The following is a 15,167-nucleotide window of genomic DNA, read 5'->3' on the forward strand; positions in this document are numbered from 1 at the left end:
ATAAAAGCAAATATGGCATTTGCCTTCCTTATTGCGCTCTGTACCTGCATGTGTTTCCAGTACAAGGACACCGAAATCTTTCCAAATTCCAACATTTAGAAATTATGCTTTTCTACTCTTCCTGCCCAAGGTGAATAAACACCACTAATCACAGCTCCAGGGAAACACCGGAGGCAGCAGCAAAACTGACATTGATGCTGTTCGCTAACTCCTGTCAAAGGGCACAGGGTATGGACTGGCCTCATACTGAATACTCTCTCCACCGTTATTGAACATAGGAACAGGAGTAGGCCAGAAAATACCTCAAGCCTGTTCCACATACTCTCACTCTCGAATTACTGAATACACTTTCCCCAGTTACTGAATACACTTTCCCCAGTTACTGAATACACTTTCCCCAGTTGGCCTATCAGACTGTTTTGACGTTGAATGAGCTTACGGCTGCTCTGTCCCTCTGCCCTTGATCTATGGCTTTTAATTATCGGAGAGCTTAGATTGGCGTTCCCACAGCCCCAGAGATACAGTGCAGTGCTTACAATGGTTGCTCACCTGTCTGCTGCTGTCTCCAGCGAGGATTGGGATGTGGTCTGAGCAGAGCAGGGATGCATGGTGGCACTGTCTCTCTGCACTCTGTATGAAACAGCAACAACACACATTCAGCGTTAATATCGGGCTCAATAGACCCTCTCTTACACCGTGCAATCAGTGTGTATATCATACCACCTCTTCAGACAGAATTGAGAAATAGGAACAGGAGTAGGCCATACGGCCCCCTCCCTGCTCCGCCATTTAGTATATCATGGCTGATCTGATCATGGACTCAGCTCCACTTCCCTGCCCGCTCCCCATAACCCTTTACTGAGTTATCGCTCAAAAATCTGTCTATATCCGCTTTAAATATATTCAATGACCCAGCATCCACAGCTCTCTGGGGTCGAGAATTCCATAGATTTACAACCCTCAGAGAAGAAATTCCTCCTCATCTCAGTTTTAAATGGACGGCCCCTTATTCTGAGACTATGTCCCCTAGTTTTAGTTTCCCCTATAAGCAGAAAGATCCTCTCTGCATCCACCTTGTCGAGACCCCTCATTATCTTCTATGTTTCAATAAGATCACCTCTCATTCTTCTAAACTCCAATGAGTAGAGACCCAACCTACTCAACCTATCTTCATAAGTCAACCCCCTCATCTCTGGAATCAACCTGGTGAACCTTCTCTGAACTGCCTCCAATGCAAGTATATCCTTTCGTAAATATGGAGACCAAAACTGCACGCAGTACTCCAGGTGTGTCCTCACCAATACCCTATATAATTGTAGCAAGACTTCCCTGCTTTTATATTCCATTCCCCTTGCAATAAAGGCCAACATTCCATTGGCCTTCCTGATCACTTGCTGTACCTGCATACTAACCTTTTGTGTTTCATGCACAAGTATCGTCAGAATTCTCTGTACTACAGCATTTTGCAATTTTTCTCCATTTAAATTATAATTTGCTTTTCTATTATTTCTGCCCAAGTGGATAGCCTCACATTTTTCCACATTATACTCCATCTGCCAAATTTTAGCCCAGTACTCACTTAACCTGTCTATGTCCCTTTGCAGATTTTTTGTGTCCTCCTCACAATTTGCTTTCCCACCCATCTTTGCATCGTCAGCAAACTTGGCTACATTACACTCGGTCCCTTCATCCAAGTCGTTAATACAGATTGTAAATAGTTGAGGCCCCAGCACTGATCCCTGCGGTACCTCACTAGTTACTGTTTGCCAACCGGAAAATGACCCATTTATCCCGACTCTCTGATTTCTGTTAGTTAGCCAATCCTCTATCCATGCTAATATATTACCCCCAACCCCAGGATTGTGGTCAGCTATCGTCCGAGGGTAATACTGTTTCTCAGATGAGCTTAAGGAATTCCCGAGATTGCCCGATACACGGGATTCACAGTTTGCTTAGGGGATGGGGCATGGGGAAACGCAAGGGCGCGGGAGTGAGAAAATAATCAAGCAATGGGAGCGAAAGAAACAGATCGGGAATGGCGGGGGAACAACATGAGGGACAGCAACAAGAATGGAGCCAGGAAACAAGCAGAAAGAGAGCAAGTGAGGCTGGAGGCAGAACAAAGTATCACCGACAGGGACACAGGAGGCCGAGCAGGGGGCAGGAGGAGAGTTAACAGAGTTGCACAAATACATCATGGGCCACCCCGACCTGTGTGAGAATACCACCGCAGGTCGGGGCTATAAATAGAGCTGGAGCACTGGGCCCTGGAACATCATGGGCTGTCCCGACCTGTGTGAGAACATCACCGCAGGTCAGGGCTATAAATAGAGCTGGAGCACCGGGGCCTGGAACATCATGGGCTGTCCCGACCTGTGTGAGAACATCACCACAGGTCGGGGCTATAGAGCTGGAGCACTGGGCCCTGGAACATCATGGGCTGTCCCGACCTGTGTGAGAACATCACCGCAGGTCGGGGCTATAAATAGAGCTGGAGCACTGGGCCCTGGAACATCATGGGCTGTCCCGACCTGTGTGAGAACATCACCGCAGGTCGGGGTTATAGAGCTGGAGCACCGGGCCCTGGAACATCATGGGCTGTCCCGACCTGTGTGAGAACATCACCGCAGGTCGGGGTTATAAATAGAGCTGGAGCACTGGGCCCTGGAACATCATGGGCTGTCCCGACCTGTGTGAGAACATCACCGCAGGTCGGGGCTATAAATAGAGCTGGAGCACTGGGCCCTGGAACATCATGGGCTGTCCCGACCTGTGTGAGAACATCACCACAGGTCGGGGCTATAAATAGAGCTGGAGCACTGGGCCCTGGAACATCATGGGCTGTCCCGACCTGTGTGAGAACATCACCGCAGGTCGGGGCTATAAATGGAGCTGGAGCACCGGGCCCTGGAACATCATGGGCTGTCCCGACCTGTGTGAGAACATCACCACAGGTCGGGGTTATAGAGCTGGAGCACCGGGCCCTGGAACATCATGGGCTGTCTCGACCTGTGTGAGAACATCACCGCAGGTCGGGGTTATAGAGCTGGAGCACTGGGCCCTGGAACATCATGGGCTGTCCCGACCTGTGTGAGAACATCACCACAGGTCGGGGCTATAGAGCTGGAGCACTGGGCCCTGGAACATCATGGGCTGTCCCGACCTGTGTGAGAACATCACCACAGGTCGGGGTTATAGAGCTGGAGCGCTGGGGCCTGGACCATCATGGGCTGTCCCGACCTGTGTGAGAACATCACCACAGGTCGGGGCTATAAATAGAGCTGGAGCACTGGGCCCTGGTACATCGTGGGCGGTGGTGCGGCGAATAAGGCTATGGGGCCCAGAAGCAGCACGGGCCAGCCCACACTGCGATATGTGTGCACTAGGTTCATGCAGCAGAGCTGGTCTCCAGTTGTCCTGGTTAACCCTTGCCACTGGACCAAGACCTAGCTCTGTCAAGCCCGTGTGGTGGCTGGTGTGCAACGGTCACCCCACGTTAAAAATATCCATGCACAGGCATCTTCCACCCACTCAATTGGAATTCAGGACTGGAACATCGGGTCCTTCATTGAAACATCAGTGAACTCATGTGGAAACAAGTCATCCTCGTTCGAGGGAGCGCCTGTGATGATGACAAATACACGGCAGTTCTGAGAAAATCTGCAAAGGCAGCGAGAACGGACAGCGACAAGGCTCCCTCCAAAGTTAACTGGGCCTTTCTCTCTCTCCCTCTCTCTCTCTGCTCACACTCTGTGGCCCATTCCCTCTCTCTGCTGTCTCTCTCTCTCTGCTCACACTCTGTCCCACTCCCTTTCTCCACTGTCGCTCTCTCTGCTCACACTCTGCGGCCCACTCTCTCTCTCCGCTGTCTCTCTCTCTCTGTTCACACTCTGTCCCACTCTGTGGCCCACTCTCTCCCTCCGCTGTCTCTCTCTCTCTCTCTCTCTCTCTCTGCGGCTCACTCCCTCTCCCCACTGTCTATCTCTCACTCTCTAATCCCATTTCCCTGCTCGTCCACTCTCAGGGAGGTCAGAGGGAGACATGCAGACAGGAGTATGTGATTGAGCAGGGCAGTTTGATAAGATTTGTTTGACCCCGGTCCAGACATGGATTGGGTCTGTAATGGATCCATTGGTAAGGATCAAGGCTTGCATGTCTTCGTGGAGCAGGCGGAGGATGGTGACGAGCTTTTGGGAGCAGCTGAAACGGAGGAGGACGCTCTATAGACCCTCATCGTTGACAGTGTCAAAGGCTTTGTAAGATCGAAGAAGGCCATGTATAAGGGCTGGTACTGTTCCTTGCATTTTTCCTGATTTTTGCAGCGCGACAGCACACTGTGACTCTGGGAGGAGCTCCTCAGCCACACCCAGCAGCATTGAAGCACTGACCACACTCGATCAGCTCCGCTGGGCAGGTCACATTGTTCGCATGCCAGACACGAGACTCCCAAAGCAAGCGCTCTACTCGGAACTCCTTCACGGCAAACGAGGTGGGCGGAGGAAACGCAACAAGGACACCCTCAAAGCCTCCCTGATAAAGTGCAACATCCCCACTGACACCTGGGAGTCCCTGGCCAAAGACCACCCTAAGTGGAGGAAGTGCAACCGGGAGAGCGCTGAGCACCTCGAGTCTCGTCGCCGAGAGCATGCAGAAATCAAGCGCAGGCAGCGGAAGGAGCGTGCGGCAAACCAGTCCCACCCTCCCCTTCCCTCAACCACTGTCTGTCCCACCTGTGACAGGGACTGTGGTTCTCGTATTGGACTGTTCAGCCACCTAAGGACTCATTTTTAGAGTGGAAGCAAGTCTTCCTCGATTCTGAGGGACTGCCGATGATGATGATTGATCAGATTGCTGTTCACTCACCGAGTTATCAGTGTGTGAATGGGTTACTGTTCCATACTCCTGTAACCCTTTCTAATAGTCGAATCTCCTCAGCCTCCTCTCAGCTTCCATGTTAAAACGCAGCCTGCTTGATTACAGCACGACAGGATTGCAGCATAGCAACCAGCCACAGCCCAGCACCAGGCAGGTGACCTGGCTCTGCGGTGCTACCTGTGTGAAGGTGCACTGCATGTGGCAACTTGCCATTTATTTACACAACAATGGGCACATTTACTGAACCTGGAAACTCGGCACAGAACCGCGGGCACAGAGAGTGGGACCGGCAGAGCGGGGGCGGGAGCCACGCAGGCAGAGGGCGCGAGAGAGACAGGCAGAGAAAGACAGGAGCAGGAATAGGACATAAAGCCCCCTCGAGCCTGCTCCGCCATTCAACAAGATCATGGCTGATCTGATCTTGGCCTTAACTCCACTTTTCTGCTGTTGCTCATAACCCTTAACCCCCCTATTGTTATGTATGTAAACATCACTAATATGCAAGACTTGCCACCAGGGGGCGCACCTGTGGGAGACCCAAGGGTCACCTGCACACCTATGGAAAGCAGGTATAAAAGGCTCCTCCTCACATGCTACCTCCTCAATCTGCAGTTACAATAAAGAGACCAAGGTTACAACAGTTTGAGCTTAAGATATACGGTCTTGTAGAGTTATTCTACACTTAACAATTGGCGACGAGTAACAGATCACGAACTTTCACGCAGTTATGGCTGCCATTGGTACTCTTGAGAGATTTGTTGAGGGTGATGATTGGGAAGCCTTCGTTGAGCATCTTGACCAATATTTCGTGGCCAACGAGCTGGAAAAGGAAGAAACCGCGATCAAGCGCAGGGCGATTCTCCTCACTGTTTGCGGGTCCACGATATATGGCCTCATCAAAAATCTGCTAGCACCGACGAAACCAACGGAAAAGACATATGAAGAGTTGTATTCGCTGGTTCAGGAACACCTCAAGCCGAAGGAGAGCATTTTGATGGCCAGGTATCGCTTTTACACGCACCATCGCTCCAAGGGCCAGGACGCGGCGAGCTATGTTGCCAACTTAAGATGCCTTGTGGGACCGTGCGTATTTGCTGGATTTTTGGGGGAAATGTTGTGGGACTTTTTCGTGCTTGGAATCTGCCACGAGGTCATCCTTCGTAAACTGCTGTCTGCCAAATCCCTCGATCTGAGCAAGGCCATCACGGTTGCCCATGCTTTCATGTCCACGAACGATAACACTAAACAGATATCATTGCAGCATCGGAACTCACCGGCAAGTACTGTGCATAAAATAACGCCTTCAGCGGGCAGAACTGTACATGGCAGGGCCTACACGCCCACAGAGGCCAGACCTAGGATGACTCCGAGTCCGCCGTGGGGCGATAATGCGAATCCATTAGCACCATGTTGGCGCCGCGGGGGGAATCATCGAGCCCATCAATGTTGATTCAGAGACCATGGTCCAGAACTTAAAGAAGGGTAACTTTGAAGGTATGAGGCGTGAATTGGCTAGGATAGTTTGGCGAATGATACCGAAGGGGTTGACTGTGGATTGGCAATGGCAGACATTTAGAGACCGCATGGATGAACTACAACATTTGTACATTCCTGTCTGGCGTAAAAATAAAAAAGGGAAGGTGGCTCAACCGTGGCTATCTAGGGAAATCAGGGATAGCATTAAAGCCAAGGAAGTGGCATACAAATTGGCCAGAAATAGCAGCGAACCCGGGGACTGGGAGAAATTTAGAACTCAGCAGAGGAGGACAAAGGGTTTGATTAGGGCAGGGAAAATGGAGTACGAGAAGAAACTTGCAGGGAACATTAAGACGGATTGCAAAAGTTTCTATAGATATGTAAAGAGAAAAAGGTTAGTAAAGACAAACGTAGGTCCGCTGCAGTCAGAATCAGGGGAAGTCATAACGGGGAACAAAGAAATGGCGGACCAATTGAACAAGTACTTTGGTTCGGTATTCACTGAGGAGGACACAAACAACCTTCCGGATATAAAAGGGGTCGGAGGGTCTAGTAAGGAGGAGAAACTGAGGGAAATCCTTATTAGTCGGGAAATTGTGTTGGGGAAATTGATGGGATTGAAGGCCGATAAATCCCCAGGGCCTGATGGACTGCATCCCAGAGTACTTAAGGAGGTGGCCTTGGAAATAGCAGATGCATTGACAGTCATTTTCCAACATTCCATTGACTCTGGATCAGTTCCTATGGAGTGGAGGGTAGCCAATGTAACCCCACTTTTTAAAAAAGGAGGGAGAGAGAAAACAGGGAATTATAGACCGGTCAGCCTGACATCGGTAGTGGGTAAAATGATGGAATCAATTATTAAGGATGTCATAGCAGTGCATTTGGAAAGAGGTAATATGATAGGTCCAAGTCAGCATGGATTTGTGAAAGGGAAATCATGCTTGACAAATCTTCTGGAATTTTTTGAGGATGTTTCCAGTAGAGTGGACAAGGGAGAACCAGTTGATGTGGTATATTTGGACTTTCAGAAGGCTTTCGACAAGGTTCCACACAAGAGATTAATGTGCAAAGTTAGAGCACATGGGATTGGGGGTAGTGTGCTGACATGGATTGAGAACTGGTTGGCAGACAGGAAGCAAAGAGTAGGAGTAAATGGGGACTTTTCAGAATGGCAGGCAGTGACTAGTGGGGTACCGCAAGGTTCTGTGCTGGGGCCCCAGCTGTTTACACTGTACATTAATGATTTAGACGAGGGGATTAAATGTAGTATCTCCAAATTTGCGGATGACACTAAGTTGGGTGGCAGTGTGAGCTGCGAGGAGGATGCTATGAGGCGGCAGAGCGACTTGGATAGGTTAGGTGAGTGGGCAAATGCATGGCAGATGAAGTATAATGTGGATAAATGTGAGGTTATCCACTTTGGTGGTAAATACAGAGAGACAGACTATTATCTGAATGGTGACAGATTAGGAAAAGGGGAGGTTCAAAGAGACCTGGGTGTCATGGTACATCAGTCATTGAAGGTTGGCATGCAGGTACTGCAGGCGGTTAAGAAAGCAAATGGCATGTTGGCCTTCATAGCGAGGGGATTTGAGTACAGGGGCAGGGAGGTGTTGCTACAATTGTACAGGGCCTTGGTGAGGCCACACCTGGAGTATTGTGTACAGTTTTGGTCTCCTAACCTGAGGAAGGACATTCTTGCTATTGAGGGAGTGCAGCGAAGGTTCACCAGACTGATTCCCGGGATGGCGGGACTGACCTATCAAGAAAGACTGGATCAACTGGGCTTGTATCCACTGGAGTTCAGAAGAATGAGAGGGGACCTCATAGAAACGTTTAAAATTCTGACGGGGTTCGACAGGTTAGATGCAGGAAGAATGTTCCCAATGTTCCCAGAACCAGGAGACACAGTCTAAGGATAAGGGGGAAGCCATTTAGGACCGAGATGAGGAGGAATTTCTTCACCCAGAGAGTGGTGAACCTGTGGAATTCTCTACCACAGAAAGTTGTTGAGGCCAATTCACTAAATATATTCAAAAAAGGAGTTAGATGAAGTCCTTACTACTCGGGGGATCAAGGGGTATGGTGAGAAAGCAGGGTACTGAAGTTTCATGTTCAGCCATGAACTCATTGAATGGCGGTGCAGGCTAGAAGGGCCGAATGGCCTACTCCTGCACCTATTTTCTATGTTTCTATGTTTCTAAGCACTACACGTGCAAGGGCTGCGAAATAATGGGGCACCTCCAGCAAATGTGCAAACGTGCTGCGACTCACCACGTGGCAGAGTCGGCAGAAGATGATCGATCCGGCGCAGATCACGCTGAACGAGTAAGAGAGGCAACTCAACCCGAGGCTGAAGAGGAAGTGTATGGGGTACACACCTTCACCACCAAAAGCCCTCCGCTAATGTTAAAAGTAAATTAAACGGCATTCCAGTTTCCATGGAATTGGACACGGGCATATCAGACCCACGGACTCCAAGATGGAGGCCATCAAGAATGCACCCAGACCACAGAATGTGACGGAGATGCGCTCGTTCCTTGGACTCAACTATTTTGTTAACTTTCTACCGGGTTTGAGCACTTTGCTGGAACCATTGCATTTATTGTTGACTGGGTTTGGGGGTAAAGCTTAAGAGACAGCCTTTAACAAGGCCAGAAACCTGCTATGTTCCAACAAGTTACTTGTATTGTATGACACGTTTAGATGCATCTTTGTACAGGGTCGGTTGTGTGTTGCAGTAAGCCAATGGGTCAGGCAAACTGCAACCAGTTGCATATGCGTCCAGAAGTTTATCTAAGGCTGAAAGAGCCTACACTATGGTTGAGAAAGAAGCATTAGCATGTGTATACGAGGTTGAGAAAATGCACCAATCCCTATTTGGGTTCCGGTTCGAGCTCGAAACTGACCACAAGCCGCTCATTTCGTTGTTCTCAGAAAGCAAAGGTATTAACACCAATGCTTTGTCCCGCATCCAAAGATGGGCACTAACATTATCTGTGTATGATTATGTAATCCACCACAGACCAGGCACTGAGAACTGTGCCTCAGTCGGTTGCCATTGCCCACCACTGGGGTGGAAATGGCGCAACCCACAGACTTGCTCCTTGTAATGGATGCTTTTGAGAGCGAGGGGTCACCCGTCACGGCTCGCCAGATCAGTACCTGGACTCGCCAGGACCCGGTGCTATCACTAGTAAAAAGCTGCATGCTCAATGGGAGCTGGTCGGCGGTCCCAGGGGAAATGCAAGACGAAATTAAGCTGTTCCACCAATGCAACGACGAAATGTCCATCCATCCGCGCTGCCTCCTATGGGGGATTTGTGTAATTTTGCGAAAAAAAGGCAGGGAAACGTTTATACGCGACCATCGCAGTACCCCCCCAGGCATAGTCATGATGATAGCTAGTGCCAGGTCACACGTTTGGTGGCCCGGCATTGACTTGGAGTTGGAGTCATGCGTACACCAATGTAACATTTGCTCACAGTTGAGCAATGCACCAAGGGAGGCCTTACTGAGTCTGTGGTCATGGCCATCCAAACCACGTAGATTTCGCTGGCCCCTTTCTAGGAAAAATGTTCCTAGTAGCAGTGGTTGCTTACTCTAAATGGACTGAATGTATAATAATGTCATCATGCCACCATTGAAAGCTTCCGGGCCATGTTTGCCACCTATGGTTTGCCCGACGTCCTTGTTAGTGACAATGGACCATGCTTCACCAGCTCTGAATTCAACGCGTTCATGACCCGCAATGGCATCAAGCATGTCAGGTATGTGCCATTTGAGCCTGCATCCAGTGATTAAGCGGAACGGGCAGTCCAAACCATCAAGCAGAGCTTGAAACGTGTGACTGACAGTTCCCTGCAGACCCGGTTATCTCGGATTCTGCTCAGCTACCTCACGCGACCTCACTCACTTACCTGGGTTCCCCCTGCAGAATCGCCAATGAAGAGAGCACTCAAAACCTGGCTCTCCTTAGTCCACCCGGACCTTCAATGATCACGTATAAACCCGGTGTCATCAGCATAACATATACCACGATCACGCATGGTTGTATCACGTGACATTGAGGTTAATGACCCTGTGTTTGTTCTTAATTATGGTCATGGTCCAAAATGGGTTGCTGGCTCTGTGTTAGCCAAGGAGGGGAATAGAGTGTTTGTTGTCAAACTTTTGAATGGACAAACGTGCAGAAAGTACTTGGATCAGACCAAACTGCGGTTCACTGACAACCAAGAACAGTTTGAAGAGGACATTCCCATCATTGATCCACCCACACACACCCAACCAGCAATCGACCTCGCTGTTAACCACGAGGATGAACCCACCATGCCCGACAGTCCGATCAGACCAGCCACACCGCAGTGCAGCAATGATCCGACCAACTCTCCCATGTCAGGACTTCAACTCAGGCGATCAACTCGGGAACGCAGAGCCCTGGATCGCCTCAATCTGTAAATAACTTGCACATAAGACTTTGGGGGGGGAATGATGTTATGTATGTAAACATCACCTAGGTGTAAGACTTGTCACCAGGGGCTGCACCTGTGGAAGACCCAAGGGTCACCTGCACACCCTGGGCAAGCAGGTATAAAAGGCAGTCTATCATGCTACCTCCTCACTCTGGAGTTACAATAGAGACACCAAGGTCACAACAGTTTGAGCTTATGGAGTCTTGTGGAGTTATTCTAAACGTAACACTATAAGTTGAAGAAAGAGAGAGCACAAAATCTGAGCTGCCTGTAAATTGTCCCTGACCCTCACGCTCTGCCTGTAAATGGTCCCTGACCCTCACACTCTGCCTGTAAATGGTCCGACCCTCACGCTCTGCCTGTAAATGGTCCCTGACCCTCTCACTCTGCCTGTAAATGGTCCCTGACCCTCTCACTCTGCCTGTAAATGGTCCCTGACCCTCACGCTCTGCCTGTAAATGGTCCCTGACCCTCACACTCTGCCTGTAAATGGTCACTGACCCTCTCACTCTGCCTGTAAATGGTCCCTGACCCTCTCGCTCTGCCTGTAAATGGTCCCTGACCCTCTCACTCTGCCTGTAAATGGTCCCTGACCCTCTCACTCTGCCTGTAAATGGTCCCTGACCCTCTCACTCTGCCTGTAAATGGACCCTGACCCTCTCACTCTGCCTGTAAATGGTCCCTGACCCTCTCGCTCTGCCTGTAAATAGTCACTGACCCTCTCACTCTGCCTGTAAATGGTCCCTGACCCTCTCGCTCTGCCTGTAAATGGTCCCTGACCCTCACGCTCTGCCTGTAAATGGTCCCTGACCCTCTCACTCTGCCTGTAAATGGTCCGACCCTCTCGCTCTGCCTGTAAATGGTCCCTGACCCTCTCGCTCTGCCTGTAAATGGTCCCTGACCCTCTCGCTCTGCCTGTAAATGGTCCCTGACCCTCACGCTCTGCCTGTAAATGGTCCCTGACCCTCACGCTCTGCCTGTAAATGGTCCCTGACCCTCTCACTCTGCCTGTAAATGGTCCGACCCTCTCGCTCTGCCTGTAAATGGTCCCTGACCCTCTCGCTCTGCCTGTAAATGGTCCGACCCTCTCGCTCTGCCTGTAAATGGTCCCTGACCCTCACACTCTGCCTGTAAATGGTCCCTGACCCCCTCGCTCTGCCTGTAAATGGTCCCTGACCCCCTCACTCTGCCTGTAAATGGTCCCTGACCCTCTCACTCTGCCTGTAAATGCTCTGACCCTCTCACTCTGCCTGTAAATGGTCCCTGACGCTCACACTCTGCCTGTAAATGGTCCCTGACCCTCTCACTCTGCCTGTAAATGGTCCCTGACCCTCACACTCTGCCTGTAAATGGTCCCTGACCCTCTCACTCTGCCTGTAAATGGTCCCTGACCCTCTCACTCTGCCTGTAAATGGACCCTGACCCTCTCACTCTGCCTGTAAATGGTCCCTGACCCTCTCGCTCTGCCTGTAAATAGTCACTGACCCTCTCACTCTGCCTGTAAATGGTCCCTGACCCTCTCGCTCTGCCTGTAAATGGTCCCTGACCCTCACGCTCTGCCTGTAAATGGTCCCTGACCCTCTCACTCTGCCTATAAATGGTCCGACCCTCTCGCTCTGCCTGTAAATGGTTCCTGACCCTCTCGCTCTGCCTGTAAATGGTCCCTGACCCTCTCGCTCTGCCTGTAAATGGTCCCTGACCTTCACGCTCTGCCTGTAAATGGTCCCTGACCCTCACGCTCTGCCTGTAAATGGTCCCTGACCCTCTCACTCTGCCTGTAAATGGTCTGACCCTCTCGCTCTGCCTGTAAATGGTCCCTGACCCTCTCGCTCTGCCTGTAAATGGTCCGACCCTCTCGCTCTGCCTGTAAATGGTCCCTGACCCTCACGCTCTGCCTGTAAATGGTCCCTGACCCTCTCACTCTGCCTGTAAATGGTCCGACCCTCTCGCTCTGCCTGTAAATGGTCCCTGACCCTCTCGCTCTGCCTGTAAATGGTCCGACCCTCTCGCTCTGCCTGTAAATGGTCCCTGACCCTCACACTCTGCCTGTAAATGGTCCCTGACCCCCTCGCTCTGCCTGTAAATGGTCCCTGACCCCCTCACTCTGCCTGTAAATGGTCCCTGACCCTCTCGCTCTGCCTGTAAATGGTCCGACCCTCTCACTCTGCCTGTAAATGGTCCCTGACCCTCTCACTCTGCCTGTAAATGGTCCCTGACCCTCTCACTCTGCCTGTAAATGCTCTGACCCTCTCACTCTGCCTGTAAATGGTCCCTGACCCTCACACTCTGCCTGTAAATGGTCCCTGACCCTCTCACTCTGCCTGTAAATGGTCCCTGACCCTCACACTCTGCCTGTAAATGGTCCCTGACCCTCTCACTCTGCCTGTAAATGGTCCCTGACCCTCTCACTCTGCCTGTAAATGGACCCTGACCCTCTCACTCTGCCTGTAAATGGTCCCTGACCCTCTCGCTCTGCCTGTAAATAGTCACTGACCCTCTCACTCTGCCTGTAAATGGTCCCTGACCCACTCGCTCTGCCTGTAAATGGTCCCTGACCCTCACGCTCTGCCTGTAAATGGTCCCTGACCCTCTCACTCTGCCTGTAAATGGTCCCTGACCCTCACACTCTGCCTGTAAATGGTCCCTGACCCTCTCACTCTGCCTGTAAATGGTCCCTGACCCTCTCACTCTGCCTGTAAATGGTCCCTGACCCTCTCACTCTGCCTGTCAATGATCCCTGACCCTCTCACTCTGCCTGTAAATGGTCCCTGACCCTCTCACTCTGCCTGTAAATGGTCCGACCCTCTCACTCTGCCTGTAAATGGTCCCTGACCCTCTCGCTCTGCCTGTAAATGGTCCCTGACCCTCTCACTCTGCCTGTAAATGATCCCTGACCCTCTCACTCTGCCTGTAAATGGTCCCTGACCCCCTCGCTCTGCCTGTAAATGGTCCCTGACCCTCTCGCTCTGCCTGTAAATGGTTCCTGACCCTCACGCTCTGCCTGTAAATGGTCCGACCCTCTCACTCTGCCTGTAAATGGTCCCTGACCCTCACACTCTGCCTGTAAATGGTCCCTGACCCTCTCACTCTGCCTGTAAACGGTTCCCGACTCTCATACACTAGCATTGCTAATCATGCTCACAATTCTCTCCCAGGCACTTGAGAATGAAAATGAAGTACAGGCCAAGATACCTATTATCCTGGGGACTGGGAGAAATTTAGAACTCAGCAGAGGAGGACAAAGGGTTTGATTAGGGCAGGGAAAATGGAGTATGAGAAGAAGCTTGCAGGGAACATTAAGACGGATTGCAAAAGTTTCCATAGATATGTAAAGAGAAAAAGGTTAGTAAAGACAAACGTAGGTCCCCTGCAGTCAGAATCAGGGGAAGTCATAACGGGGAACAAAGAAATGGCGGACCAATTGAACAAGTACTTTGGTTCGGTATTCACGAAGGAGGACACGAACAACCTTCCGGTTATAAAAGGGGTCGGGGGGTCTAGTAAGGAGGAGGAACTGAGGGAAATCCTTATTAGTCGGGAAATTGTGTTGGGGAAATTGATGGGATTGAAGGCCGATAAATCCCCAGGGCCTGATGAACTGCATCCCAGAGTACTTAAGGAGGTGGCCTTGGAAATAGTGGATGCGTTGACAGTCATTTTCCAACATTCCATTGACTCTGGATCAGCTCCTATGGAGTGGAGGGTAGCCAATGTAACCCCACTTTTTAAAAAAGGAGGGAGAGAGAAAACAGGGAATTATAGACCGGTCAGCCTGACATCGGTAGTGGGTAAAATGATGGAATCAATTATTAAGGATGTCATAGCAGTGCATTTGGAAAGAGGTGACATGATAGGTCCAAGTCAGCATGGATTTGTGAAAGGGAAATCATGCTTGACAAATCTTCTGGAATTTTTTGAGGATGTTTCCAGTAGAGTGGATAAGGGAGAACCAGTTGATGTGGTGTATTTGGACTTTCAGAAGGCGTTCGACAAGGTCCCACACAAGAGATTGATGTGCAAAGTTAAAGCACATGGGATTGGGGGTAGTGTACTGACATGGATTGAGAACTGGTTGTCAGACAGGAAGCAAAGAGTAGGAGTAAATGGGTACTTTTCAGAATGGCAGGCAGTGACTAGTGGGGTACCGCAAGGTTCTGTGCTGGGGCCCCAGCTGTTTACACTGCACATTAATGATTTAGATGAGGGGATTAAATGTAGTATCTCCAAATTTGCGGATGACACTAAGTTGGGTGGCAGTGTGAGCTGCGAGGAGGATGCTGTGAGGCTGCAGAGCGACTTGGATAGGTTAGGTGAGTGGGCAAATGCATGGCAGATGAAGTA

At 50.5% G+C, this 15,167-nt stretch overlaps 1 protein-coding gene across 1 annotated transcript in view; it reads right to left on the minus strand.

The window, feature by feature from the left end:
* The window catches only part of cplane1 (ciliogenesis and planar polarity effector 1), a 306,637-nt gene that overhangs the window by 87,876 nt on the left and 203,594 nt on the right, over window positions 1-15,167 (minus strand). The window contains exon 30 of the mRNA XM_070877077.1: window positions 550-630. Within this exon, the coding sequence (XP_070733178.1) occupies window positions 550-630 (81 nt within the window). The remainder of the gene's footprint in view (window positions 1-549; window positions 631-15,167) is intronic.

This window comes from Pristiophorus japonicus, chromosome 1 (genome assembly GCF_044704955.1).
Source record: "Pristiophorus japonicus isolate sPriJap1 chromosome 1, sPriJap1.hap1, whole genome shotgun sequence".
In the NCBI taxonomy this organism is placed as follows: domain Eukaryota; kingdom Metazoa; phylum Chordata; class Chondrichthyes; family Pristiophoridae; genus Pristiophorus; species Pristiophorus japonicus.